This window comes from Volvox carteri, assembly GCF_000143455.1.
Source record: "Volvox carteri f. nagariensis unplaced genomic scaffold VOLCAscaffold_22, whole genome shotgun sequence".
Taxonomy (NCBI): Eukaryota; Viridiplantae; Chlorophyta; class Chlorophyceae; order Chlamydomonadales; family Volvocaceae; genus Volvox; species Volvox carteri.
The window spans coordinates 290,117-315,346 of record NW_003307565.1 but is presented as its reverse complement, the minus strand read 5'-3'; the positions used below and the strand labels follow the sequence as shown (position 1 = coordinate 315,346).

Below are 25,230 nucleotides of genomic sequence, written 5' to 3'. Positions count from 1 at the left end.
CGGTGGTTAGAGCCGGCGGGGAAAGGCGGGGGGGAGAGAGGGAGTCAGGTCCTCCCTGGACAGTTCCCCCCTCCCTCCTGGCCTGGATGCTTCGCCCGGGGGTTCAGGGGGGGATGCATGGAAGGGGGGAAATCAGGAGGGACCAAACGAAACGAAACACACCGCCCGCACCGCCTCCTTCCCCTGGGCCCCCCGTGGGCCTTTTCGGGCACCATCTGCAAACACACACGCGTCGGATTGGCCTTCCAGCTATCTGAAGCCCCCCGAGGCGGCCAGATGAGTTTTATTCCTTCTCCTTTGGGGGGGATTATTCCTCCCCCCTCCCCCTAAAACCCTGACACGCTCCCCCCCTCCCTGATTTTCCCGGGGGTGTTCCCCCCGGGGGGTTTTGTTTTCCTTCTCGCCCCAGGTGGCAATGCCGTACTTGGCTACCTGCTGGGGGGTGCGATAGTCGGGCCTTATGCTCTGGGCTTCATCAGCGACGTGAACAACATTAAGCACCTGGCGGAGATTGGTGTAGTGCTGCTGCTCTTCAACATCGGTCTGGAGCTATCACTGGACAGGCTGCAGTCCATGGCCAAGTTTGTGTTTGGAATGGGCACGGCGCAGGTATGTGTGGGGGGGAGTGTATGTTTGGGTGGGGAGAAGTGTGTATGTGGGAGGGGGGGAGAAGGCATAAGGAGTGAGGGGAAAGGGGGGGGAAGGGCAGAGCCCGCAGAGCCTGGTGAGGGTGGAGCACACCGCCAGCTTGGTCGGCACATGCACACCTAAACCCCCCATGGAAGCTTTCCTTTTCCCCCCTCTAAAACCCCCTCTCCCCATTCAGGTGGTGGGCCCCGGTGTGGGTTTTAGCCTGTGATCTAACCCCTCCTCCTGCTACACCCCTCCCATCTGCTGCTACACCCCTCCCACTCCTGCTACACCCCTCCCACTCCTGCAGGTGGTTTTCACGTTGTTGGGTGTTGCGGGTGTTGCCATGGCGGTGGCGGGGCTCCCGGGGCCGGGGGCCATCATCCTGGGGGGCTCACTGGCCATGAGCTCCACTGCGGTGGCGATCCAGGTAGGGGGAAGGAGGGTGTGTATGTACGTATGTATGTATGTATGTATGTGTTATTACAGCGGGCTGCCAAGTTTCTATACCGTATAGCAGCAAAGAAACCTAGAGAGGCCAAAGGGCACATCGCCTGTCGCTGTAATGTAAGACACACATAGCCTGGAAAGGAGGAAGGAGTTGTCCGTACCGGCACCGGCACACACAACAAGCTCGGCCACGACTAATAAGACCGGACTAGCACTGCTAGTGCCAACAAAGGGGGGTAACTTGCCACTACTACTACGGCTCCCCTATGGGCCCTATGAGACAAACGCATGCCTACAAGTACGGGCCGGCGTACTGGTGTTGCCTCGATGTGAAGAAGTACTAGTGCGGCCAAATACACACGGAACCGCCATCATACCTACCATATATGTATATATATAGGGGGGAGGGGTATATATATGTATGTATGTGTGTGTGTGCTACATGGTCGTGGGTGCGCTCCCCGTACACACCTGCAAAACCGCCCTAATACGAGCCGAGGGCTCAAGGGTATGTATGTCTGTATGTATATATACACACAACATATATACACTCCCCTCCTCCCTCCCCGCACCCCGCTATCTAATCCTGGAGTACCCGTCTACTTCTCGGGTGTCTGCTTCGTCATCTTCAGTGCTTCCTCTGAACCCCACCCAACCCAACCCCGCACCCAATCCCACTCGCCCACCTCCTCCTGGGTCGTGTGCCACCTCCGGTCTCCCTTTCGGCAGGTGCTGGAGGAGCGCGGCGAGATGGGCAGTCGGCACGGCCGCGCCATCTTCTCTGTGCTGCTGCTTCAGGACCTGGCGGTGGTGGTGCTGCTGATGCTTATTCCGCTGCTGGCGCCCTCCCCGGACGGCTCCTCCGGCGGCTTTGCGCGCATCGCCCAGGCGCTGGGGCTGGCTGCGGTGAAGGCGGTGGTGGCGATTGTGGGCATTATTGCGGGTCAGTGAGTGCGAAGTACGGGGGGAGGAGGTGGCTGTGGGGTGTATGTGTGTGTGTGTGTTAAGGGGACGTACATACATACACGTACAGGTACATACATACACACACGCACCAGTTCTGTATCAAACGCATCCTCGCGCCAAATCCTTTTCGTTCCTTTCCCCCTGCTTCCCCCTGTTTCACCCTCCCCCCTCCCCCGCCCCCGCCCCCTTCATCAGGCGGCCGCATCCTCGTACGGCCGCTGTACAAGAAGATTTCAGAGTTCGCCAACGCCGAGATCTTCGCCGCCACCACGCTCCTCATGGTGTTGGGCACCTCCTTCCTCACGCAGCTGGCGGGGTTGTCCCTGGCACTGGGGGCCTTTCTGGCGGGACTTCTCATAGCGGAGACGGAGTATGCACTGCAGGTCAGGAAGGGGGGCTGAGTGCGTGTATGGGGATGTACGGGTGTATGTGTGTATGTCTGAATGTGTGTCTGTGTATGTGTATTGGTTACATATCGATCGGGGCCTGAGAATGGCCAATACCCTAAAACCCTAAAACCCTAATAACCGTATATCCCAAAACGGGAACGGTTTACCGCCGAAGCACTCTCCTCCGTGTGGGGGGAGGAGAGGGGCGGGAGGGACCACAGCCCCCTCCTGCTCGTGTGTGTAGTTTTGTGTGTGTACGTGTGTATGTGTATGTGTGTGTGTTTTAGGGGGAGAGAGGAGGGGAGGAGGAGGAGGGGGAAGGGGGGAGTCGTTGTGAGGGCGACGAGTGGCCCAGGTCACCCCGGGGGGGGGGTGGGGGGGTCGGTAGACAGAGTACGACATGGCTCCGGGGGGGGAGCTGAGGGGAGCAGAGGGGGCGGTTGGGGTAGGGGTAAGAAGAAGACAGGTGGGGGGGCGGGAAGAAACGCGGTTTGGGAGAGGATACAGGCCCCGCCTCAGATTCGTACAGGCACCGACCGAGATCCGTACGGCGATCCAAACCGAAATCCTGTCCGTTGATTTCTCCGAAAGCTCCTAAATGCTGTTTCAACGCGTTTCACTTCCCCTTGGGCCGGCGCCCCCCCACCCCCCGCAGGTGGAGTCTGACATTGCGCCGTACAAGGGCCTGCTGATGGGTTTGTTCTTCATGTCGGTGGGTATGGAGATCTCCGTACAGCTGTTCCTTCAGAAGTGGAAGGAGGTGCTGGGGGCCATTGTGGTGCTCATTGTGGGCAAGGTGAGGGGGGGAAAGGGGGAGGAGGGGGACGGGGAGGGGGGGAGGCCCGAAGGGGGGAAAGAGGACGAGTATTTTTGGGAGGGTAGTCCTCTTCACTTTTCATTCTTTCTTTCTTCCTTATGTGAAATGTTTTTAGGTGCATCGTACCCCAACACGGTTATAACTTCCCTCGTATCTCCCCGCTCCCTCCCTCCGCATTTGATTTCCATCATTGTTAAAACACATTCCCCCCCTCTCTGGTTCGTCTTTCCCCCCCTCTCCTTCAAGAACGCCTATTGGTCAGTCCTACTCTTGGTAAACTCTTGCCCTGGCAGCAGCTTCACTCGTTCACGTGGTTCGTCCTTCCCCCCCTCTCCCCCCCCCGGCTCTTCCCGCTGTGCCCGCCCCGCAGGTGGCGGTGATGGCGGCTGTGGGACCCCTGTTCGGTTTGTCCCGTCTGGCCGCGGTGCGCTCCGGCCTTCTGCTGGCTCCAGGGGGGGAGTTCGCCTTCGTGGCGTTCGGAGAGGCCGTGTCGCGGGGGGTATTGCCTGCCAACGTATGCAACCTGCTGTACGTGGTGAGTCATGTTGTACAAATCTTTTACGCCGTACTCCACGAATGGAAATTATGATCTGCGTGTTGGAGGTCTGTAGGCGATGGGAGTGAGGAACAGTTTTATGTTTTTAAAAATTTTGAAAGGACGCGGTTTGGATTCCGGGGGAGAAATCGGGGTTGGGGTGGGGGCCGGGACTTTAAAGAGGAGGCGGTGGAAAAGAGGCGCCCGATTGAGAGAGGATGTCTCTGTGTTTTGCCGTACAGCAAGCCCCTTACGGTAGCACGCAACCGTATGTCACCTGTCGCACCTGGATTCCATTTTTCCCTCTTTTCCTCATTCTATGGCAAAACGTCACCATGACCACCATATGCATTTTGCTGGTGTCGTACAGGTGGTTGCGCTGTCCATGGCCCTGACGCCGTACCTGGCCGAGCTGGGCAGTCGTCTGGGTGCCGTACTGGAGAGCTCCGACCTGATGACTCTGCAGCCCAAGGTATGTCTATCTGTCTGTCTGTCTGTTCTTTCCCCTAAGCTTTTTCTCCTTCAGCTCCCCTTTCCCCCGGTGGTATTCCCCCCCTTCCCTCCACACCCAGACACACACATACCGGTGACCCATTTCCCGCCGTTGCTCCCTGTCTTCCCAGCTCTTCCCTCCCCCCCTCACCCAACCCCTCCCCAATTAGGTGGGCGGGGGCTCCCACTGTCCGGGGGGCAGGTGTGAAGTGTGAAGTGCTCAAAAACAGTGATAGTGGTGGTGACATCTGACGTCTGTCACTTTGCCGTCCTCCCCTACCCTATTTCGCTTCATCAACCTCCTTAACCTATCCGCACCCCCATCCGCACCCCCATCCGCACCCCGCCGGCCGCAGGAGGATGAGATGAAGGAGATGAAGGACCACGTCATCATTGCGGGTGGGGGTGGGGGTGTGTAGGAGGGGTGTGTGGGCTGGTGGGGCTCCGGGTCGGGCTGGGTGGGGTGGGGTGGGGTGGGGTGGGGTGAGGTTCCCGAGAGTGAAACCTGCCTGTGTGTGTCATCTGTGTGTATGTCATCTGTGTGTGTGTCATCTGTGTGTACATCATGGTTCTCTCCCCCTCTCCACTCCTCCCTCCTTCCTCCCTGGATCACATGGTTCCTCTATCCCCCCTGTCCCGCCCTCTCTGCTACTTCTGCTGCTACTGCTACTGTTGCTGCTACTGCTGCTGTTACTTCAGGCTATGGCCGTGTGGGGCAGATCATTGCCCAGATGTTGTCCGAGCAGCTCATCCCCTTCGTGGCGCTGGACGTGAGCAGCGCCCGGGTGGCGGTGGGCAAGAAGAAGGACGTGCCGGTGTACTTTGGAGACGCAGGTGCGTGTGCATGTGTGTGTGTTTTGGGGGGGGATTGAGGAGGGAAATGGGTGGGGTGGGAGGGAGGGAAGGGACGTTGGGGCTGGGGGGAGGGGGGCCTGTTCCCGCACGTCTCCTCCGCCTGTACGGCTGAGAGCTCTTTTCCACCCCTCATCCGGCCATCTGACGTCCGTCTGTCCAGGATGTTTATGTATATTTATGTACGGGTGTAGGTTTACATATAATTTCTTCTATACACTATTTCCGTCGTACATATTCACAATATCAACTTTCCTCGTTCTCAGTTTATACTTTGTCATCATCATCATCATCATCATCATCATCATCATCATCATCATCATCATCATATTTACCAATAGACATTTCCCCCGCCCCGCCCCGCCCCGCCTCACCTCCCCCCCTTCAACTCCCCCCCCCTCAACTCCCCCTTCGCCTCAAAACCCCCCCTCACCTCACCTCCCCCCTCCTCAAAGGCTCCTATTCGGTGATGCACCTGGTGGGCGCTGAGAGGGCGGCCTGCGCCATCATCGCCCTGGACACCCCGGGCGCCAACTACCGGGCAGTCTACACCATGTCGAAGCACTTCCCGCACGTCAAGACGTACGTACGGGCGCACGACATCACCAACGCAGGTGAGGAACGTGTCAACCCCCCCCCCCGCGGCCGTGTTTTGAAGTCCCCGCTGGGGCATATGTGGTTGCGTGTATGTGTGTGTGTGTGTGTGTGTGTGTTTGTGTGTTGGAGGAGGGCCCGGCGTGTGTGTGGTGGGTTGTGTGCGTGTGTGTGTGTGGGTGTAGTAGTGCGGACGTGTGCAGTAGCAGGGCTGTTGTCAATATATCGGTTGTGCGTCATTGATGCCGTGGTCTGCTGTTGGTCAACAAACTGGGGGCTAAAGAGGGCGTGTTGACAGAGGGTTACGTCGCCGCATTGCGTTCCGCATCGCCTCCCCCCCTTCCTCACCCCTCACCCCTCACCCCCTCACCCCAACCCCGTGCACAGTGAACCTGGAGCGCGCGGGGGCTACAGCCGTGGTTCCGGAGACGTTGGAGCCCTCCCTGCAGCTGGCAGCTGCCGTACTGCGAGAGATGGAGTTCAACACGGAGGAGGTGAGCGGGGGGAAGGAAGGAGGGGGTGTAGGAATGGAAAATAGAATTGAACTAGTCAGCTGTATTGTAACTTGTAATGTAACTTGTAATGTAACTTGTAATGCCGCTAAAGAAACCTAATTCAAGGCCAGCAGTATGGGTTTCAAATCCTAATGATACCACTGTAAGCTTACACAAAAGTGACGTCAAAATGATTGGTTTGAGAATTTTTCAATTGGTGAAAAGCATCCATGAAAATCATTTTTCGTAGAGCAGTTGCTATGTAACGCTCGAGCACCTTGGTCAGGTTCCTAGAGCTCCAAAGGTTCCTGATCCCCTTTCTTCTCAATGCGCCGCCGTCGGTTGACAGTTGACGGTTGACGTCACTAAACCCGTTGCCCTAGTCCACCTCATTTGGCCCACCACACACACATACACACACATACACACACATACACACATACACACACATACACACACATACACACACATACACACACATACACACACATACACACACATACACATACACATACACATACACATACACATACACACACATAAACACATAAATACACACACATACATACACACACATACATACACACACATACACACACATACATACACATACACACACACCATGCCTTGCCTTGCACGCGCCCAGGTGAGCTCCGTTGTGGACGAGTTCCGTCGGAAGCACCTGGCTGATCTGCAGCTACTGTCAGCCAGCTCGGGAACCAGTTTGGGTTACGGATTTGAGAAGCAGAAGAAGGAGGCGGGGACGGGGGCGGGTAGTGCGGGTAGCGGCTCCGGGGGGGAGGGCACTCCCATGATGTCGCCGGCTGCTGCGTGAGGTGAGGACCTGTTGTGAGGCCTTGATAACGGCCTCCTCACATATCCCGGGAACGGAAAAGGGGGGCCCGGGAGAGCGCGTCTTTCCCCTTCCCCCTCCCCCTCCCCCCCCCCCCCACACACACGCCAGTGGCGGACCTCTTGGTGCTGTTGAAATGGTCTCTGTTTGCGCCACCGTCACTTTGGGAGAGTGGTGGCAAACGACTAAGTGGAGCAATTGCGACGTGGTGATGTAACAGACTAGTGACTGGTAGTGGCGGGTATCCGCACCGAGTTTACCTCTACAGGTATAGCCTCGGATACAGGATACAGTTATAGCCTCGGATTGGTGTTTTTGGGGTTTGATGATCGTGTTTTGGCTGGTTTCGGAGGAGACCGCTCTAGAGGCTAATGAACTGATGTCGGATGGTGGTGGTGGTGGTGGTGGTGGCGGTGAACAGGCCAACACGCGACATGTTTTTGCTGTGGAAGCCCGGGGGGCCGTGCTGCTGTTGATGTTGTGGTTTTAGTTGTTTCCCGATACAATAGCGGCCCCCCGTGTTTCATTCCACCCGCAACAGATGTTTGTTTGATCTGTTGCGAGGTGAGAGTGGGACACGGGGGGCCACGTGTGTGTTGGGGAGGGAGGTGAGGGAGAGGAGCGCTCTCTCCGTGATGTGAGCGCGGAGAGATGGTGCCGCCCCTTTGGTGCCTCCCTTTTTCTTCACGGTTTACTGCTGGACCTTTTGAAACCCCCGGAGAGCTGCGAAACGTGATGGGCGACCGACAGACAGACAGACCGACAGATCGGCCCACCCGGGTGTATGGGTGAAGTGCTGTTTATAATATGCGGGTGATGTGGGAGCAACGAGAATCTGGTGACGTTCCGAACCCAGGGAGGGGGGGTATGCAGTGTGTATTTGGGTTTTGGTGGTGAGGGTGGTTGGAGGAAGGTGCCCCCACCTGTGGCCCCCACCCCCCTTGTGGCCGCAGACCGTGCAGTGTACCCACCTACCAATACCCCTCTCAGCGTCAAGGGGGCCTCGTGCGTATATAGATGTATGTATGTATGTACGTATGTACCTATGCCTTAGATTACACTGTGGGCCGCGAGAGCCGGGGTATATCTTTTCGTCTTCAGGTCCGGATAGGCGTGTGGCCCCCTGTGTGTTGCGGATCGCGTACTCCTCTTTACTCCTCTCGCGCTCCTCTCCTTCAGTTTGTCTTCATTACCGTGTGTTCTCAATTGCAATATGATGTTGTGCTGCGATGTTGAAAAAAGCCGGGGGGGGGGGGGAAGCACGGGAGGGGTGTGGAGGGTTGGGCTGTTCTGCTGAGGTCGTCCGGATGTGTGCTGAGGCCTGTTTTTCGTGCACGGGGTGAAAGTTTTTTGGAAGCGGCGACGAACAGCGCAAAAAGGAAGGCGCAAAACAACTGTGGCTGGGTGGTGGACGTGTTGACGTGTCTACGCGTGTGTGCGTGTGTGTGTCTTCGTGCGCGTGTGTGTCTTCGTGCGCGCGCGTGTGTGCTTCGCGCAAACACGTCTGGTAACCTGGTGTGCGGTGGCTTTGTCAATTCGTTAAATTGAGTCGCTCGGTTCGAACGATCACCTGCGTTTGTTGTCTATGTGTTCGTTTCTTTCGATTCTTGATGATATTTGTTCTGTTCTGTACGTCCGCGTATGTAGTACGTATGTACGTACACATATGTGAATATTGCTTGCGTGTGAACCTAAAGCTAACCCAGGCTTTTTTTTCTTTTTTCGAATGGATAGGTATGGCCACCAGGAAACGCCGGCGATGCTCCGGTGGTCGCAAAGGGTCGGTACGTGGGCGAATAAGGGGGAGAGTAGTGGCGGGTATGGCTGATGCGAGGGATGCTGGGTCTCCAGCGCGAGTTGCTGCGCTCAGGAGCGGGAGGTTGAGGAGGCAGCCAGCTGCCTGAGAAAGAAAGAAGCCGAAGAAAGGCGCTAAGCTAGGGAGGAAATGAACTGTAGTAGAAGCATTCCTGGGCAAACAGGACGATGCGCTGAGGCAGTTGTCAGTGGCGAATATGCATGATTGTTTGTTCGGGAATTATTGCTCTATGTATCTGCTACAGCCGAGGTGGATACTGACTCTTATGGTCCGCGGATTTGAAATTGCTGCAAGCGCGGGTGCACGGCTTTTTGCTTTTTGCTATAAACACATGGCACGTGCAATTACGACTTAGGGTTTTACAAGACGTTGCAGACAGGATTTTTGACAGGAATTTTCGGGGTTAAAAGATGTGACGTCAGCACATTGACTTGGTCCACCGTGTTTCTCAGTTTTTTCCGGATGGGTCAACCTCCATAGCTGCACAGCTGCATAGACCAGTCGGGTAATACGCCGGGGTAAGATTGGGAAAGTTAGGAAACGGGAGATGACTCCGGGCTCTCTACATCTCGGTGACAGACGGAAGCAACAACTGCGGCTCAACCAACAGCTGCTCGCATGCAGAAGGCTACACAAATTCCACCCTTTTGAGGCTTTAGCGGAAACAACGCTTATAGAGATCATGCTGTTGCCAGTTGTTGATTTCCACCGCGCGTTTTTTTTTGGTTTTTAAATCACATGATGTAGAGACGCATTCTACCAAAAGGAACGCAAACATTGCACTCTGCAGTTTGCTTTTGACGAACGTCGAGGGGGACATGCAGAGTGACGGACTAGGACGGGCCGTGGGGCGGACACGAACGATAGTCATGGTTTGCGAAAGCCGCTCCGCAAAGCAGTGCTTTTCCCGAGCGCTTGCGAAGGCCTGGATAAGTACTATGTATGTGTGATATTATCTCTTATCTTACGGCACGAGTGATATGTGCACCTCCTCATTACTCCTGCAAAACCTTGCCATGGTTAAGTGTAATCAAACATATGTATGAAACATCCCTTATGCAGAAATACCTTTGTGGCTCGTGGGTTGCTGTTTTAGCTGACGGTTGTTCGTAGGGCTGGGTTCAGGCTTTCCGGCCTCGACACTTGGCCTCGATTCAGGAGCGGGCTCAGTTGCGAATTGTCAATCTAGGGGAACAAAATTTTGTTTTGTTTCGGAGATTTATGAGTTTCAAAAATAAATGCCTGAGCACTTTATTTTTCCATAGGTTGTATGCAAATGGCATTTAGTTGCATTCTGCTGTTTGCTCTTCTGCTGACTTTTGGCAACGGCCCCTGGTGCACAGGTGTGGCCACTAAGATATTAAAATGCGTTGTCGGGTTGAGACTGTCCAGGTCAAGCAACACCAATGAAAAAACAATCCAGAAGCGCCGTAACTTACAGCTCTGCCAGCACAACAGCAATTTTAACAGATATATTTCACAAAACATGCCAGGCAATAACCCTAAACGATTGCCACGCAGTCCACACTGCTGCAACGACCATCATAATGCTGGGGTACCACGCCGACTACCACCGTCTGCAACATGTTGCCCACAATCGCAGATTCTGCAAGAATTGTGGAGCAGGAAACGGCGCAACATGCGCGACGTGCGACAAGCGAGGATCAACGCTTGCTGTCAACCAAAGGAGCATCACACTACCATCTCCTCGCGGCCTCGCAAGCTAACCATCCCGCACGCGCCCGATCAAACGCTATTCCCCTGTCGCCACATTTTCAAGAATCCTTAGCTAGCGGGCCACAGCCTATCCAAAAACCTGATGCAGTTAACTCCACACCTTCCCAACCATCAACATTGCCACAGCTTCAGAGGCCGCCGGCGTATGTGTCACCTTCAAAAAAAATCTCCGACAAAATGCAGATATGGCCGCAATCACAGCGTACTGTGACATCTTTTGGCAACACGATTCCAGTTAAACCATTGACACAACCGCTACAGCTCCACCCGGGCCCATCACAACCGCCACCGTCAGAACAACCGCCGCCATTACCGCAGTTGCTGCCATCGCCGCCGTCCCCACCTCCCTCATCACTGCCGCCACTACCCCCGCCACCGTCATATCCGCCACCGTCAACCCCGCCGCCGCCGCCACCCCTGCTACCCCTGCCGCCGTCGCCGCCACCTTCGCCGCCGCAAAAGCTCACTATCCACTTGTCCGCCGGCGTAACCTTCCAAACGCGCGAGTCGGAAAACAGTACGACAGCAGCGGCGGAGGCAGAGGCAACAGAGCCGTCCTCTCACAACTTCTATGGGCATGGCGGCGGGGCAGCGGCGACGGCGGCGGCGGCAGCTTGCGACCATGTAGGGCAGCTGGTCATATCCCACCTGATGCAGCTGACCACGGAGGTCGGCGCAGTATCCCGGGATTCGCTCGTCGTTGAAAGATGCGACGGAATTGCCTTTGCCGTCGGGGGTACATTTGAAATCGTTGATACGACATGCAGGTCAATCTCCCGAGCCCTGACAAAGGAGCTCCCCCGCTGGGTCAATGCAGCGTTGGGAAGGCCGCCGGAAGCGCTCGTACAGTGCGGTACAGGTGATGAGCAGTACGTCACGACGGCGTGGGTGTACGACCATGGCGTTCGGTTTCCCGGCTGCGTTGCGGCTGCATACACTCACACGTGTTGAAACCTGCGCTAGGGTGCCCAGCTGCCCCCGCTAGTGCCATTTCTTTTACGCGCTGGAGCCGCAGCTCCAAAACCAGCCTCATCGCTGCGTCATATGATCATTACATGTAAAATGAAGTTCAGAGCGGTGACGATGGTGGTTTCGGATCTGGTAATAAGCAAGCGGCTGACTACCAGAAAGCCCAAGAAAGGGGAGGAGGGGGACGGGGGGGTTCAGGACCGACCATCCCATTTATCGGTAGTGGACCGGCGCCTGTGTTGCGTACAGCCAGTTGGGCTGGAAGAGGAAGGGGGAAGGGGGAATAGAAAGGGGTGCTAGGAGGACTCGTAGATGGGCGGCGAGGGGATAGGCCTGAGGGTTTTCCTTTGTTGGGTCTGGGTAGAGGGTTTTTCGCGGGAGAGGGCGCGCCTCGCCGCAGGTTGCGCCAAGGCAGGGGCAGTGGGAGGGGTTTTTTGAGAGGTCGCTGCTGTAGGGCTTGGGAGGAGTCGCAGGCGAAGGGGGTGGGTGTAGAGCAGACTGGATGACGCCGCGTGTGAGTTGTGCCGCGAGTGTGTGGTGCTGCCTAGAGGCATCCCTAGCCCCGACGGTGAACTGAACGAATAGCTGCTAGCCTAGTCCGTGCCCCCCCCCCGTCGCGTGCGCTCGAGAGGCGGTTAGCGCGGGTTTCTTGAACCCTGCCCGCTCCCCCGCAACGGACAATTGGGTGAGAGACCGAGATGTAAGTCAGGGCCTCGTGCCTTAGTAGGGAGGGGTAGGGTCTGTGCAGGGTTTCCGGGTTTTGTCTGTCTTCGCGAACCCCCACCCCAAGAGCCGGATCAGGTCGGGGACGGAGAGGAGTCAACATCTTGTTGCGTGTTTCAGGGGCTCAGTGCGCGGAGTCGTGTGACGGAGCCTTGACTCGTGAGAGCGTGCGCGCATGTGACGCTTCTTACCACCCCCGGGGGAGAAGAGCGAAACTAGCGGACCTGCAGCTCTCGGCCGCTTAGGAGGGGACAGAGGCCCCTCGCGGGCTCCCTCCTATCTGCGGTAGAAAGCTTAGGCAGTCTTTCAGATGGTTAACGTTAATCGGCTTGTACAAGTACGGCTTGTATATGTACGGCGCGTATACGTACGGCTCGCAACATTTATTTATGATTGCAACATTTATTTATGACCTGTGTTGTGCCTCGGCTGTAGAAGATCGCACGATGATTTGTGCGGCCGGCCGGTGGCCATCCAGTTACACCGATTACAGGGGGAGGGATCTTATTGTAGGGGAAATTTCTTCCTCGTCTTTGAGTTGTATCTTACCTCTGGGGAGGCGCTCAGACTTGCGCGGAACTTGTAACTTGTTAACTTTTACAAGGGCATGCGGAAGTTTGGGAGGGATGGATGCTCGGTGGCCTAAGGCTGCTCTTGAGTTGTGCAGGAACTGTTTACATTTTCGAAAACTTGCTTGTATATTCGTAACTGAATTCTTTTATTGTAATACCGCCGTTGCCGCGTTGCGTTGACACAAGTTGGCTTGAGATCTGAGATCTCGAACCCGCTGCCAGAGCTGCAGGGCGCCTATAGAAGGAATCCCACCCAGCTGAGACTCAGGTGCGGAAGAAAGATGGCACACGATGATTCGGCACACGGACGGGTCGGTAATGCGGCCTTGGTGGTGGCGATGGTGGTAGTCGTGGTTTGCTTGCGGTGTGTGTAGCTGTCACGTGGTAGCTGTGAGAGGTTGGCGATAGTAGTGAATCCCCCTGAGCAGTTCATCTCCTCTCTGTACGGTAATCACAAGCTCCGAGGCCGCTCCGCCTAACTCCCCTCCTAAGGGGGGGAGTAGGATCTTATGCGATTATGCCAGCAGCTTTGCGCGGCGCTGCCCAAGGTTAGGTCGTCGACAGCAGCGGAGTCTGGACACACACCACCACAGCGGCGGAAGGGGGTGGCGAGAGGCTGAAAGGGCTGTCATCGTTAATTTTTTTATTTAATTTACATTCTTTATCTGGCCGATTTGGCCGATTTACACACACACACATAAATGTGTGTGTGAAGAAACAGGGAGGCGACAACAATTCCTTTGATGAAGAAGTTGTCTTTCAGATATCTGCTGAGTCAGCAGTGCTGACAGCTGGTACAGTGCTTTAGTATGCAAAGACACAAACCATGCAATTATTACCGTTGTGGAGTATAAACTAATGTATGTTCCAGTTATTTTAAAAGTCCAGTCAGCCCTTTTACGAGAACTGCTGGTTTTGGAACAAGTCCTACGATCTACGCGACTCGTCCTTTAATGCCTCCTGAAAGCTCCTGCTGAGATCTGCGTTAGTTATTCGCCTAATTAAGTGTTGCAAATTGTGCTGAGGTTGCTTTGCTGAACGCGTGCACTACGCAGCGGCACCGGGATTTTTATTTAAAAAGTTCTTATTATTCAAGAGCATTCTAGACCCTTGTGTGTACGTAGTCCTCCAATATCAACCTCTATTTATTGACGTTACCGGGCCGGGCAGCCAAAAATACCCGCTGTCCATTCTGGGTTTATGAGAAGTAATGAAGAAGATGTAATGCAGCTCCTTGCACTACATACAACGGTTGTTGTTGCTGATTGCAGCTGCGTTCCCCGCGCCCTTCATTCTCCCAAAAATAAACCGTCCGTACCACTACTGCCAGCATTACTGCCAGCATTACTGCCAGCACTACTGCCGCATCCCTTCTCTTCTGGCCCGTGGAAATCCGCGGGGTGTGTGTGCCCGGGTTGCTCCGACGGGGTGTTGGCGGAGAGTCGACAAGCAAGCCGAGTTGGGTTGGGTGGCAGGTCTGATGCCGGTGGGGCTTCTATTGGTGGTGGCGTCGGTGCAGCTCACGTGGAGGCGGTGCCGGCGGCGGTGGCGGCGGCGGCAGTGGCGGCGTCAGCGATGCCAGTGCGTGCCGCCTCTGGAACTCCCGGGCTACAGCGCGTAGCCCAATCTTACGAACGCCTGATGAGGATGCAGTCGTGTACACATGCACACACGTCTACATATAGACATATGTATGTGTATTATGATAAAAAACTTAATATTATATTATTGAATTTATTTATATTTTAATAAATAATATAAAATAATTATGCAGACAGACAGACAGACAGACAGACAGACAGACGGACAGACAGACAGACACCGCACGTACCGGTGAGCGCGTCGACAGCGTATCCCAGCGCCTCCAGTGACCCGCGGGTCAGTCCCGCTGCCCCGGGGCCACCCGCCAGACCCGCCAGCTGGCTCGCTGCGTCCATCAGCGCCCCGGCTAGCACCCGAGCAGCCTCCTCCAAGCTGCCGTGAAGTTCACCTACAGCAGCAGCCAGATTGACGTCAGGTTGACGTCATCAAACGAATAAACGGAGGAGTGCCGTACAACGCATGAATCCAGTCCAGTCCCGGCCAAAGAATCATCCCCCTCGGTTGGGGGATTAATAATAATCTTCATTAATTAACACTGTCCGCATGTCGGGACGGAAGTCGAGTCAGCGGAAAATATATTTAGGCTACCGACGCGTCGCATGTGCCGTACTACCATCCATCATTCACGCTTTTTTTGGTAAGATAAATAAGATGTCTGGCAAGGATGCTGGAATGTATGTGGCCCCACCGCAACTCTATCGTTCCCTTTGGTCGTCCCTTAGTCTCCTTTATATCACTTGCTTCTCCTGGACTGTGGAGGCCTGACCCACATCATCTCAGCCAACCATACGCGTCCTCGGACGAGCAATTCGAGACACCGGCGCCCTTGTGTCGTACAGAAAAACTACGTGGCACCACGCATATACCACAGCGACATAAAAAACCCCACATCGCTGCAGTACGGCTCGATCTTTCAATTATGGTTACTTGAGAGGAAATACAATATATACATCGTAATCATAAGAAAAAGATAAGGTACGACTGCATGCTCGTCATTCAGCAGATTTAACCGCTGAAAAGGTATGTGGCAATCCAGGGCACGCACTTCTCCATTGCTACAATGATAAGGCCCCACAGAGCTGCCCTGCCACACACACATTTCCTGTAAGCAGCCAATGAACGTGGGCTGCAATTAATACGAAAACATATTCCACTTGTAACGCTTCTTACCGTACACAAGCAAGGCGGTTGCCGTCATTGTACGGGCTATGTGGCTCGGCGCCATCAGCGCCGCCAGCACCCCGGGACCCAGCCCCCAGCCGCTGCCGTACAGGCCGCCTCCGCCTCCGCCTCCGTCACCTGCCTCATCACCGAGTCCGCGTCCGTAGCCACCGTCCGGGTGTGTGCGGAGCGCGCCGCCGCCGCCACCACCGCCACCACCGCCACCGCCGCCGCGGCGTCCCGCAAATCTGCGCTGCTGCTGCTGCTGCTGCTGGCGGCGGCGCCGATTGTTGTTGTTGTTGTTCAGCATCGGCATCCACTTGGTCAGCAGAGCGCCGCTGAAGAGGAGGAACTCCGCCGCCACTGCGCCCGTTGCTGAGTGGCGGGCAAGTGGGGGTTTGGGGGGTTACAAGTAGGGCTGCATGCACGTGTGGGTTTCACGAGGTGGGGTGGGGTGGGGTGGGGTGGGGTGGGGTGTGGGTGTGGTGGGGGGGGGGGGGAGTCAGCACCCCCCAAGAAATTATCTCCGCTCTCCCGGGGCAACCACGTCGAGTTCACGACCAGGTCACTCTTCACGTATGTATGTCTGGATTGAGAACATGATAATGAAAACTACCCCGACCCAACCCAACCCCAACCCACCCGCCAACACCTCCGTCATCACGCCCACCGCCACCGCCGCCGCACGAGCAAGTAGCCAGATCGCCACCACGCCGGCTCGCAGCGGAAGCAGTGCGGCCGCACGGCCGCCGCCGCCGCCGCCGCTAGCCCCCGCTGTACGGCGTCCACCAACCTCGTTGCCGCCAGCCAGTTGCCGCCGCGCCACTTCATCCGCCTGCCGTACGATAAGCATGGACCAGCGCACCGCATACATACATACGTACGTACTTCTCACTCAGTGAGATCGAAATGCGAGCGACGGCAGTTGCAATGAAGAATGTACGACAACCTAAGTGACCATTTTAAAAAAGTGTCACAATTATGTGGACGAGGATGAAGCTGCCATCGTTCTGCAAGGATGCCAATCCAATTTCCTGGCAAGCCGTTGGGAAGTTGCGCACGAATCGATGGAAAACCTCCTTTCTCTGCCGTAATAAATATGTGGTATATATCGTACCCGTCTGCGAATGTCGTACGCGAGAGAGTGCGCCGCCGCTACCACCGCCTCGCCCACTGCCCTCGCCGCGTCCACCACGCGAGTCGCCAGACGTGTTGCACCCTCAGGCGCCGCGGCGGCGGAAGCTACTGCAGCCCATGCCGCCGCCGCCGCGGCGGAGCCGCCGCCGGGAGCCTGTGGCGGCGCCGCCGCCGGCGCGGCCATCGCGTTCCCGAGCCCTCCGTCGCCACCGAGACCGCCATCCGCCTCCGCCGCCCCTTTATAAAAAGGAACCCGTCGGTACGGGCCCGTCGGTACGGCCGGGTACAGCGCTGACGTACTGTACGACAGCGCCTCTGCGGATTGTGGAAAGTATTCAGTCGCTCCAGCGGGAGCGGCGGCGGCGGCGACGGGCGGAACCCCTGGCCCGGCGGCGCCAGGCTTGACGGCGCAGGCTTCGCCGCCGCCGCCGCCGCCACTGCCGCCGCCGCCACCCCAGCGGGGCTGACCAGCGTCACCAGCGGCGGAAGCGGCGGCCGCGACGTTGGGCGTCACATAGTACGGCGGCTGACTTTCCGGCATGCGACTGCATCAGGAATGGTGTATTGCCGTACACGCCAAAGCCGGTGGGAAGGCAACGCACAAGGCTACACGTTCAAGGGTCTCAGTACGGCAGTACGGCACGAGGGAATACGGCATGAAGGTATCCGCTAAGCTAGCCGCTCACCCCCCCCCCCCGAGCGAACACCACTCTTCTTCTCGCTCTCATCATCATCATCATCATCACAGTAAGAGGAGGTCTAAAAGCGGGCGATAAGGGGATAACTCCCAACCGCAACCGTAACCGCAATCGAAACCGCTTCTGGGGCACGTGCTGCACGAAGATGGGGTTTCAACGGCAACTTTAAACCGACAGAAATAGCAACGTTTATAGGATAGGAATTCGCCTACGTTTGTAGGAAAGGCTTACTGTTCATAAGAAGAAAAGAAGGTTTATGTTTTAATCACTGAACTAAACTGGCTTACCGCGCCAAAGCACAAGCAGCACGAGCTGCGGCTCCCCCGGCCCTTCAGAAAGCCCTTTACAACAGCATGCCGTACCACCGTACTGCCGTACCGCCGTACCTAAATCGGGTATACGCTGCTAGTACTGCATCCCGCTGATCCAGGCTGGAGCTGTCGCGCACAGTCGGCGGTGCCGTAAGACAATAGTAGTACCGCCCGCCGGCGCCGCCGCTGACGTCACCACCGCCGCCATCGCTGCCGCCGCCGTCACTGACACCACCGCCGCCGCCGCTGCTGACGTCACTGTCGGCCCCCGGGCTCCCGCTGCCGCTGCCGCCAGGTACAGGCCAGGCGACCCTCAACCCACCGCCGTCCTCCACCTGATCCCCCGGGGGAGGGGGTGGGGTAGAGAGTCACAGTGTGTGTGTATGTGTGTGTGTGTGCGCGTGGGGGGCGGGCGGGGGAGTTTGGAAGAGTGGGGGGGAGCTCCGGGGGTTGCCTTACCACCACCACCATCATCACCACCACCACCATCATCACCACCACCACCATCACCACCACCATCATCACCACCACCATCATCACCACCACCATCATCACCACCACCATCATCACCACCATCATCACCACCACCATCATCACCACCACCATCATCACCACCACCACCATCACCACCACCATCATCACCACCACCATCATCACCACCATCATCACCACCACCATCATCACCACCACCATCATCACCACCACCATCATCACCACCACCATCATCACCACCACCATCATCACCACCACCATCATCACCACCATTATCCCTCCCACCACCACCATCATCATCATCATCATCGAATCCCGCATGTGACTAGATGCCGTACGTATGATGTACGCACCCTTGGCCCCAACCCCCCCACACACACGCCCCCCACCCCACCCGGTGCACTGTGACGAGTCAGTCAGTCAGTCAGTCAGTCAGTCTGTCAGTCTGTCAGTCAGTCAGTCAGTCAGTCAGTCAGTCAGTCAGTCAGCAAGGTGTCCCGACCAGGACGCAGAGCGGCGGGACACGCACCCAGGCGCCCCCTCCCGGGTAAGGGAGGATCCAGAATGGACGAGATTGGACGAGATAGGAAATGTGGTACGACAGGTCACGCACTCAGCTTAGGACCCGCGTCCAAGGTGCATGTGTGTTATCCGTTGGGTGAGCGGGCCGTGGAGGTGCCGACGACGTCTCAGGGCAGTGCGTTTTGCATCTGACCTGGCCCCAAGAGGAAATGATCTTCGCGGTAATTATAATGTGCAGCTGCGAGTGAGAGTGTGTAAAAAATAGCTAACCTAGCTGATGAAAGGATCATTAGATTAATGAAATTGTTTTAACTAGCGTAATTATTAACCTTTTTTTTAGTTTTACCGTAATCATGATAATTATAGGCTAAGTGTGCGCCTGTATGTAGTGTATGTGTGTGTTTTGAAGCAAGCCAACCCGCGTCATTCGACGGGGAGCATCGTCAGCGGACAATCGAAACAAATGAGCAGGCGGTATAAAAACTCCGTGCTTTGTGTTTGATCTTCACGGACCCACGGGAAAGTCATGGACCCATGGGTCTGTCCACAACCACGCCCCAGCCAGGCACTAACCCTCATACGCTGCATGATCTGTCGCCCGTCTTCTGCCGCCACTGCCCCCCTAGGGGGCCCCGTACGGCCACCACCGCCCTCTTGGCGAATGCAGACACAGGCATGCTCGTCGACGGTGCTACTGCCGCCGCGGCTGCTGACATCATTGTTGCTACTGCCACTGCCGCCGCCACCACCACCAGGAGCCCCATAGATAAAGCTCCCGAGCAGTTTCTCTAGGAATCCTAGCAGCCCCGAAACCGTTGCCGGCGGAGATCCGGCAGTTGTCGTCAGGAGGCTGCTACCGCCGCCAGCGGCGCCGCCGGTTGCGCTACTGTGCACCAGGTTGCTGCTGCTGGCGAAGTGAGGACCGACCCACGGGTCATTGTAGCGCCCGTGGTACGGGTCACGGTCACGGAACGGCGGCGCTGCTGCTGCTGCTGCGGCTGCGGCTGCTTCTGCTGGTCCTGTTGGTGCTGCTGCCTTTAGGTCGTTGCCATGCGCGGCGTAGTGGTTGTGGTAGTTATCGTTAATCGTTCCAATGTGGTACAGTAGGTCCGCTGGCAGTGGAGGCGCCGAGGGCTCCACGGGGCGGTGCTGTGAAGGTTCCGGTAGTATAAAACCACCCCCCTCGTCAATATAGGCCCCGCCCCAGTCATTGGAAGAGGGCCCACTTCCCCAGTCCTCATCGGTGGGTACGGGCCAGGAAGGTCCGTATGCCGCGCTGCGGCTGCTGCCGCCGCCACCGGGGGAGGTAGCCACAGCGCGGCGGTGCATGGCTTGGCCTTGGCCTTGGCCTTGGCCATCCGGGGAAGGTCGGAAGAGGTTTCGGAGCATTGAAAAGTGCAGTGGAAAACGGAAAAGAGAAAAATTGTTTTGGATGCCGGCAGAGTGTGGATGGCGTTGATTAAGTCGTCGTTGCAGTTCTTTTATCTTGTATCTGATATAAATCGCACTATTCTGTCGTGCGTTTGCTGGTGTTGCTGCTGATGCCAAAAAGAGCACCGATGGCTGCGAGCCACGTAGAGCGCGGCTTCTGCTGTGGCTGAGGCTGTTGGTGCTGCTGGGTCTCCGCTCCTGCCGCGGCTGGGAGCGGGGTCTGTGTCGCGGGGGAGGAGCTGCCGGTGCTTTTGTTGTGGCTTTGGCTGGCTTGGCCGGGATACGGACTGCCACCAAAGGGTCGCGGAAGAAGCAGAGGCATAAAATTGGTATCGCAAGCAGGCGGCAAACCAAGCGACCGTGAAAGAGAACAGCCTCCTTTGTAGGCAAGCAACACAGCACCTGTCCGCAGTGCTTTCTTGTTTTTCTCTATTCGGTAGACTTAAGATATCACAGTGGATATAAGGCACTGCGGCGGAACTGTACTGAGCCTTAGGCGATGTTGGAACCTCACAGCTGCGCGAAAAGTATTTGATGTCGTGGCGTCATCCGTCCGGCATTTGGCCCGACATGAGATATGTAACCCCAAAAAATGCATCTCAAAAGCATAATCTTCGTATGTGTTCTAGGAGGGCTTTCCTGCTCAATCCTTGCCTTGCTTAATCGCCAAGGGGCGAAGGCGACCGTGACAGGGCGCGACCAGGAGCTGCTGACCCGCTGGGGCGCTCCAGCAAGCGCTGCCACCGCGTGATAATGGCAAGAATAGGAATTATTATCAACCCATTTTGAAGAATCAGGAGAATAATTTGAAGCTGTACAATTTAGGCACCGGCAACGACTGTTTGGACGTCGGCGACGAACGGCAAAGGTGCGGTCGAGGCGCTCACAGCAAAACCTTGTGGCCTTTCCTTAGCAAAATTTAGAAGGCCTCCTTTGTTTAGATTTTGTGATGTTAACGGTCCTGCCGTCAAATCGCTGCCTGGGCCGGACTAGGTAATCGTTTCGATGCTTATTGGGCTCCTGTAAGGCTGCCGGGTTGGTCCATGCCGGTGCCGCATCCCAAATCCACATGCTATCTCAGGACCCGATCCAGTTGCAGCAGCAAAAGCATCCTTATATCTCATACACGACGGGACATACAGGGATAATGGTAACTCCTGAACACATTCCCATGGGCGCGATTCCCATGGCATATCCTTCAATGCATATACAGGGCAGTAGCGCAGGTGGCTCCACATAAGCCCTCTTGTCCAGCAGCTGGGGGAGGCGCTCTTTCCGCTCTGCGCGATCCCTTGGCTGGGGCAGGGCGCCAGGCACAGAAAAGGATGAGGCCCTTCTGTACCCGGCGTTACGGGCATCGGCGCTCGTACTTTTCCAGTTATAGATGGTTCTAGGCTTCCCTCGGTAGGGATTCCGATGCACCGGCCTTTAGGATTGGCTACTGGTTTAGTTTGGCTCGCCTTGGCGATTCCCGAGCTTGACCTGAATATTACACAGGACAGCAACGTATTCATGCGCCTCATCCGGAAGCGGATTGTTATTCCCGCCGGATGCCCGCCGGGGAGCTGCCGGTGATGTACGGTGCCCGAGGAAGTTGTGTTGGCATCAAGGGAAACGTCTGCAATCCGGCACATTACGGGTACGGAGCGACATCGTGCCTTCAAGCATAGACTGCGAAACAGATTGTATAATGGCTGGTGGTGAGTTAAATGCCAGTGGCAAATAGTGGCGCCCCAAAGGTCACCAATTTCGGATGTTTACAAGGGCCAATCTGGTGAATAAAATGTCTTTCTGTCACATATCGAGAAGCTTTATTGGAGATTTATTCAGTTTCGTTTGATACACCTTTGGACAGCTTCCGTTAAGGTTCGGTTTCGGCTATTACATCGCAATTCGCCACCGGATGGGAAATACTAAAACATTATTGCCTCATTCCTTTATACTGCATTTAGCTGACCCTTATCGTCATTTTGTCCTACAAAACTCGGCCGCTGTCAACTTTAATTTGAACGTTTAGTCCAGAACTCAGGCTAGCCATGCTTGGATTGTGGGCCTTTGCAGTAACGGCATAACCTCTGCACATAATACATTTCAGCACGAATGTGCTTGATTTGGCTGTTCCCGATGCCAACCTAGATGACTCGAGGCAGAGGCCTTAGCGTTACTCAGGATGTTTTCTCCAGAAGATGGATTGCGCCTCTTCAAAAGGTCTCGAGCGAGCGTTCATGGCAGCGACACTTGCGAGGTTTGTGACGCGTTGATGTGTGGGTACCTTAACTTGCCAATCCGAAATGCGGGCTGTAACATGAAGCACTGCAAACAGGCCCCTCTCTTTCCTGGTATTGACTTCCCGGATGCCTTTGATGGCCTATCGGATGGACTAGTCGGAGCCCTAGAGGACAACGATTTCCCAGAGTGCATGCTGCCCCTGCTTTTTGACGGGTACGCACTCTCGCGTCTGCTCCTGTGCGTCATGAGCCGAAAAAATGCGCTTAGTAAAACAAGAATCTCTTCCCTCCACCCTTCCGCAGGTCGCCCGACGGCATCGCCAAGCTCAGCAGCCCCAGCCCCAACGAAAGAGCAATTCACGGCGCCCTGCGCGCCGCCTCAGCTCTCCGGTCTTCCCCTCCATTTCCCACGCCGTTTCCAGCCTCTGCACCACCGCACGCAGCTTCCCATAAAATCACCTCAGGCGGCGGCCACCACATACCCATCCCGGGGCCCCCTCGCTCATTCCCCCCTAACCCTGGCAGCCATCGCCCCTCCTCCTCTCAAAGCCCCCCCTCTGCCTCCTTCATCCCCACGCCAGCCCCTCCAGCCAGTACATCACTAACAACCAACCGAACAAACGGACCCATATCCCTTCCCCGAGCTACCTCAACCTCGGCTCTGCTACCGGGATCAACACCCTCTGGCTCAGGCCTTTCCCCAGGGACCTCCCTACCCACGACCAATCCTGGAACCACTCGAACCACTCGAGCCGCACCCCTTCGGGGCTGGCAAGGAGCCGGTCCTGGTCCCGGTCAGGGCTGTGTGCCATCTCCCGGGGCGACAACCGGCCGGCCGGGTTTAGGACATGGCTCTACAAAATTGGGATCTGGGTCAGGGCCCTGTCTTGGATCTGGGTTGAGATCTGGTTCCGGAGCGTTCGGAGCTTCTGGAGGAACGGCGTTGGGTTCCAACAGTCCCCCAAAAGGGGCTTCGCAGCGGCAGCAGCAGGGTGGAAGCCAGGTTGCAGCGGGCAGGGGCTCAGTAGCAGCAGCGGCAGCGGCAGGCTCCGGCGGCGGAGTGAGGGGTGGCAGCAGCGGCGGCGGCGCCGCTGCTTTCGGTGGATGGATTCACAGTGGGCTCGACGACGAGGAGGACGAAGTGGGGTAAGCCAAACGGTGGGCTGGAGAAGGAGGGGGGGTTAAGGATGGGGAGGGGGAAACCATGGGGCAGTATTACGGACGGCGTGGGGAGGGGGTGACCACACAGATCTTATGTGCGAGGGGAAAATGGCACTGGGGGGGAAATAGTAGTTTCGAATAGATAGATTGATAGATAGATAGATATTTAGATAGACTTTGGGTTCTCTCTAAATCAACAAAAGCTTACCAGCTGGAGTGGATCGACAGCCCATGTCTCATGCGGTGTCATGTATGGGTCCTCCCTCCCCCCCCCCGCTCCTCCCCCGCCAGCAGACCGGCCGACCGTCGAACTGCAGCTTCGCCGCCGGGGCAGCAGCAGCAGCAGCCGCAGCGCGCCGCTACCACCACCGCCGCCAGCAGCAGCAGCAGCAGCCTGCTGCTCCAGGTCTTCAACGGCGCCATGCGGCCGCAGGTAGCGGCGCTGGCGGCGGCGGCGGCGCAGCGGGCGCTGGTGACGTCTTCCTCGGTGCCCCCAGGGCTTTACTTCTCAGAACCGGAGCCGCAACAGCAGCAGCAGGGAGCCGATGTAGGGCGGGGCGGTGGGGCCGCCGCAGCGGCCGCAGGGGCACCTGGCAAGGGCGCCAAGCGCGGCGGCAAGGACAAGGACAAGGACAAGCAGGGAATGGCGGCGGGTGGGAGTGTGCCGGCTCCTACGGCCCTGCCGCTTGCCAAATACTATCCCGAGGCGGACGCGGTGAGTTGTGTGGACCATGTGGATGTGGGGCCCAGTTTGGGGAGGGTGGAGGGAGCCTCCGCTTTTCCCTAGCTATGGACCGAGCTCTGCCCTCTTTACGAGGCGTTAGCCACCCTTTGAATCCTTCTCCCTTCCCGTTGAATCCATCTGACTTCCCGCCACGTTTCCCCCCCTGGATCCGTCCCTCCACGAAGAGTCTGTACTCGGTCTGTCGCGGTGTCGGACTTAGGGTTAGGCTCTTCACGCCACCCTCCGCTTCCCCGCTTCCCCAATGTCACTTTGATGATATTTGGATCTCCCCCGCCTCTCCCGCTTGCCCCCTCTCCCCTTTCCGCCGGGCCCTCTCATACACACACGCACACACCACACACGCACCCGCACCCCCGCACACCGTCAGGAGCTGGTGGCTGCTCTGTACGGCAAGCGGCCTCTTCCCCGGCGTCTGCGGGTTGAGGCCATCACTGACCGGTGCCACCCTTGCTTCCGAAACCCGTTTGAGGGTCTGGCGGCGGTGAAGGAGCGGAAGAAGCTTGTGGCGACGGGTGCGTGGGGTGGAATGATGGGTCGGATGAGGGGGGGCGAGGAGGGGGGGTATATATGTCACCCAGTCACCCACTATGTAAGTGGGCGCGGTGGTTGTCATTTTACTGACCCACCATCGCGCGCTGTCATGCGGGGCACCCGCCCCCTGTCTTGGCCGAGTGGGGCCAACATTTCCTCATGGGGCGGTGGGGCCCGGTTCCCGGTCCTAAGTGCTCCCGGTACCGGTACCGGTACCACCCCTTCCCCCTACTGATAGAATACGTACCTTCCTGCCGTTTTGGCCGTGTCGCCATTTTGCCGCTTCCCACCGTACTTCCCCCCCCCCACAGCCAAAAACGAT

At 56.9% G+C, this 25,230-nt stretch overlaps 3 protein-coding genes across 3 annotated transcripts in view; 2 read left to right on the top strand and 1 right to left on the bottom strand.

The window, feature by feature from the left end:
• Positions 1-420: 420 nt before the first annotated feature.
• On the top strand, positions 421-7,054 carry VOLCADRAFT_61085 (uncharacterized protein; the record flags this gene model as incomplete). Its single annotated transcript, XM_002951171.1, has 12 exons — positions 421-609; positions 941-1,060; positions 1,810-2,023; positions 2,242-2,429; positions 3,091-3,231; positions 3,623-3,787; positions 4,158-4,259; positions 4,636-4,678; positions 4,979-5,113; positions 5,587-5,745; positions 6,113-6,219; positions 6,866-7,054. Coding segments are annotated over 12 exons (1,752 nt in total), but the record flags the coding sequence as incomplete, so codon positions are not given.
• Positions 7,055-10,390: 3,336 nt separating this feature from the next.
• VOLCADRAFT_91639 (uncharacterized protein) lies at positions 10,391-20,201 on the bottom strand (the record flags this gene model as incomplete). The annotated part of the gene is made up of 11 exons (XM_002951087.1): positions 10,391-10,494; positions 11,100-11,194; positions 11,274-11,428; positions 11,800-11,852; positions 14,414-14,527; positions 14,721-14,879; positions 15,662-16,027; positions 16,295-16,487; positions 16,770-17,334; positions 18,121-18,133; positions 19,670-20,201. 11 exons carry the CDS (start codon positions 20,199-20,201, stop codon positions 10,391-10,393), a joined length of 2,349 nt encoding a protein of 782 aa, XP_002951133.1.
• Positions 20,202-22,548: 2,347 nt separating this feature from the next.
• VOLCADRAFT_91638 (uncharacterized protein) overlaps positions 22,549-25,230 on the top strand; it is a gene marked incomplete at both ends in the record, with an annotated part of 7,829 nt that continues 5,147 nt past the window's right edge. The window contains 4 exons of the mRNA XM_002951170.1: positions 22,549-22,685; positions 23,053-23,265; positions 23,927-24,347; positions 24,745-24,889. Coding sequence (XP_002951216.1) covers positions 22,549-22,685; positions 23,053-23,265; positions 23,927-24,347; positions 24,745-24,889 — 916 coding nt within the window. The remainder of the gene's footprint in view (positions 22,686-23,052; positions 23,266-23,926; positions 24,348-24,744; positions 24,890-25,230) is intronic.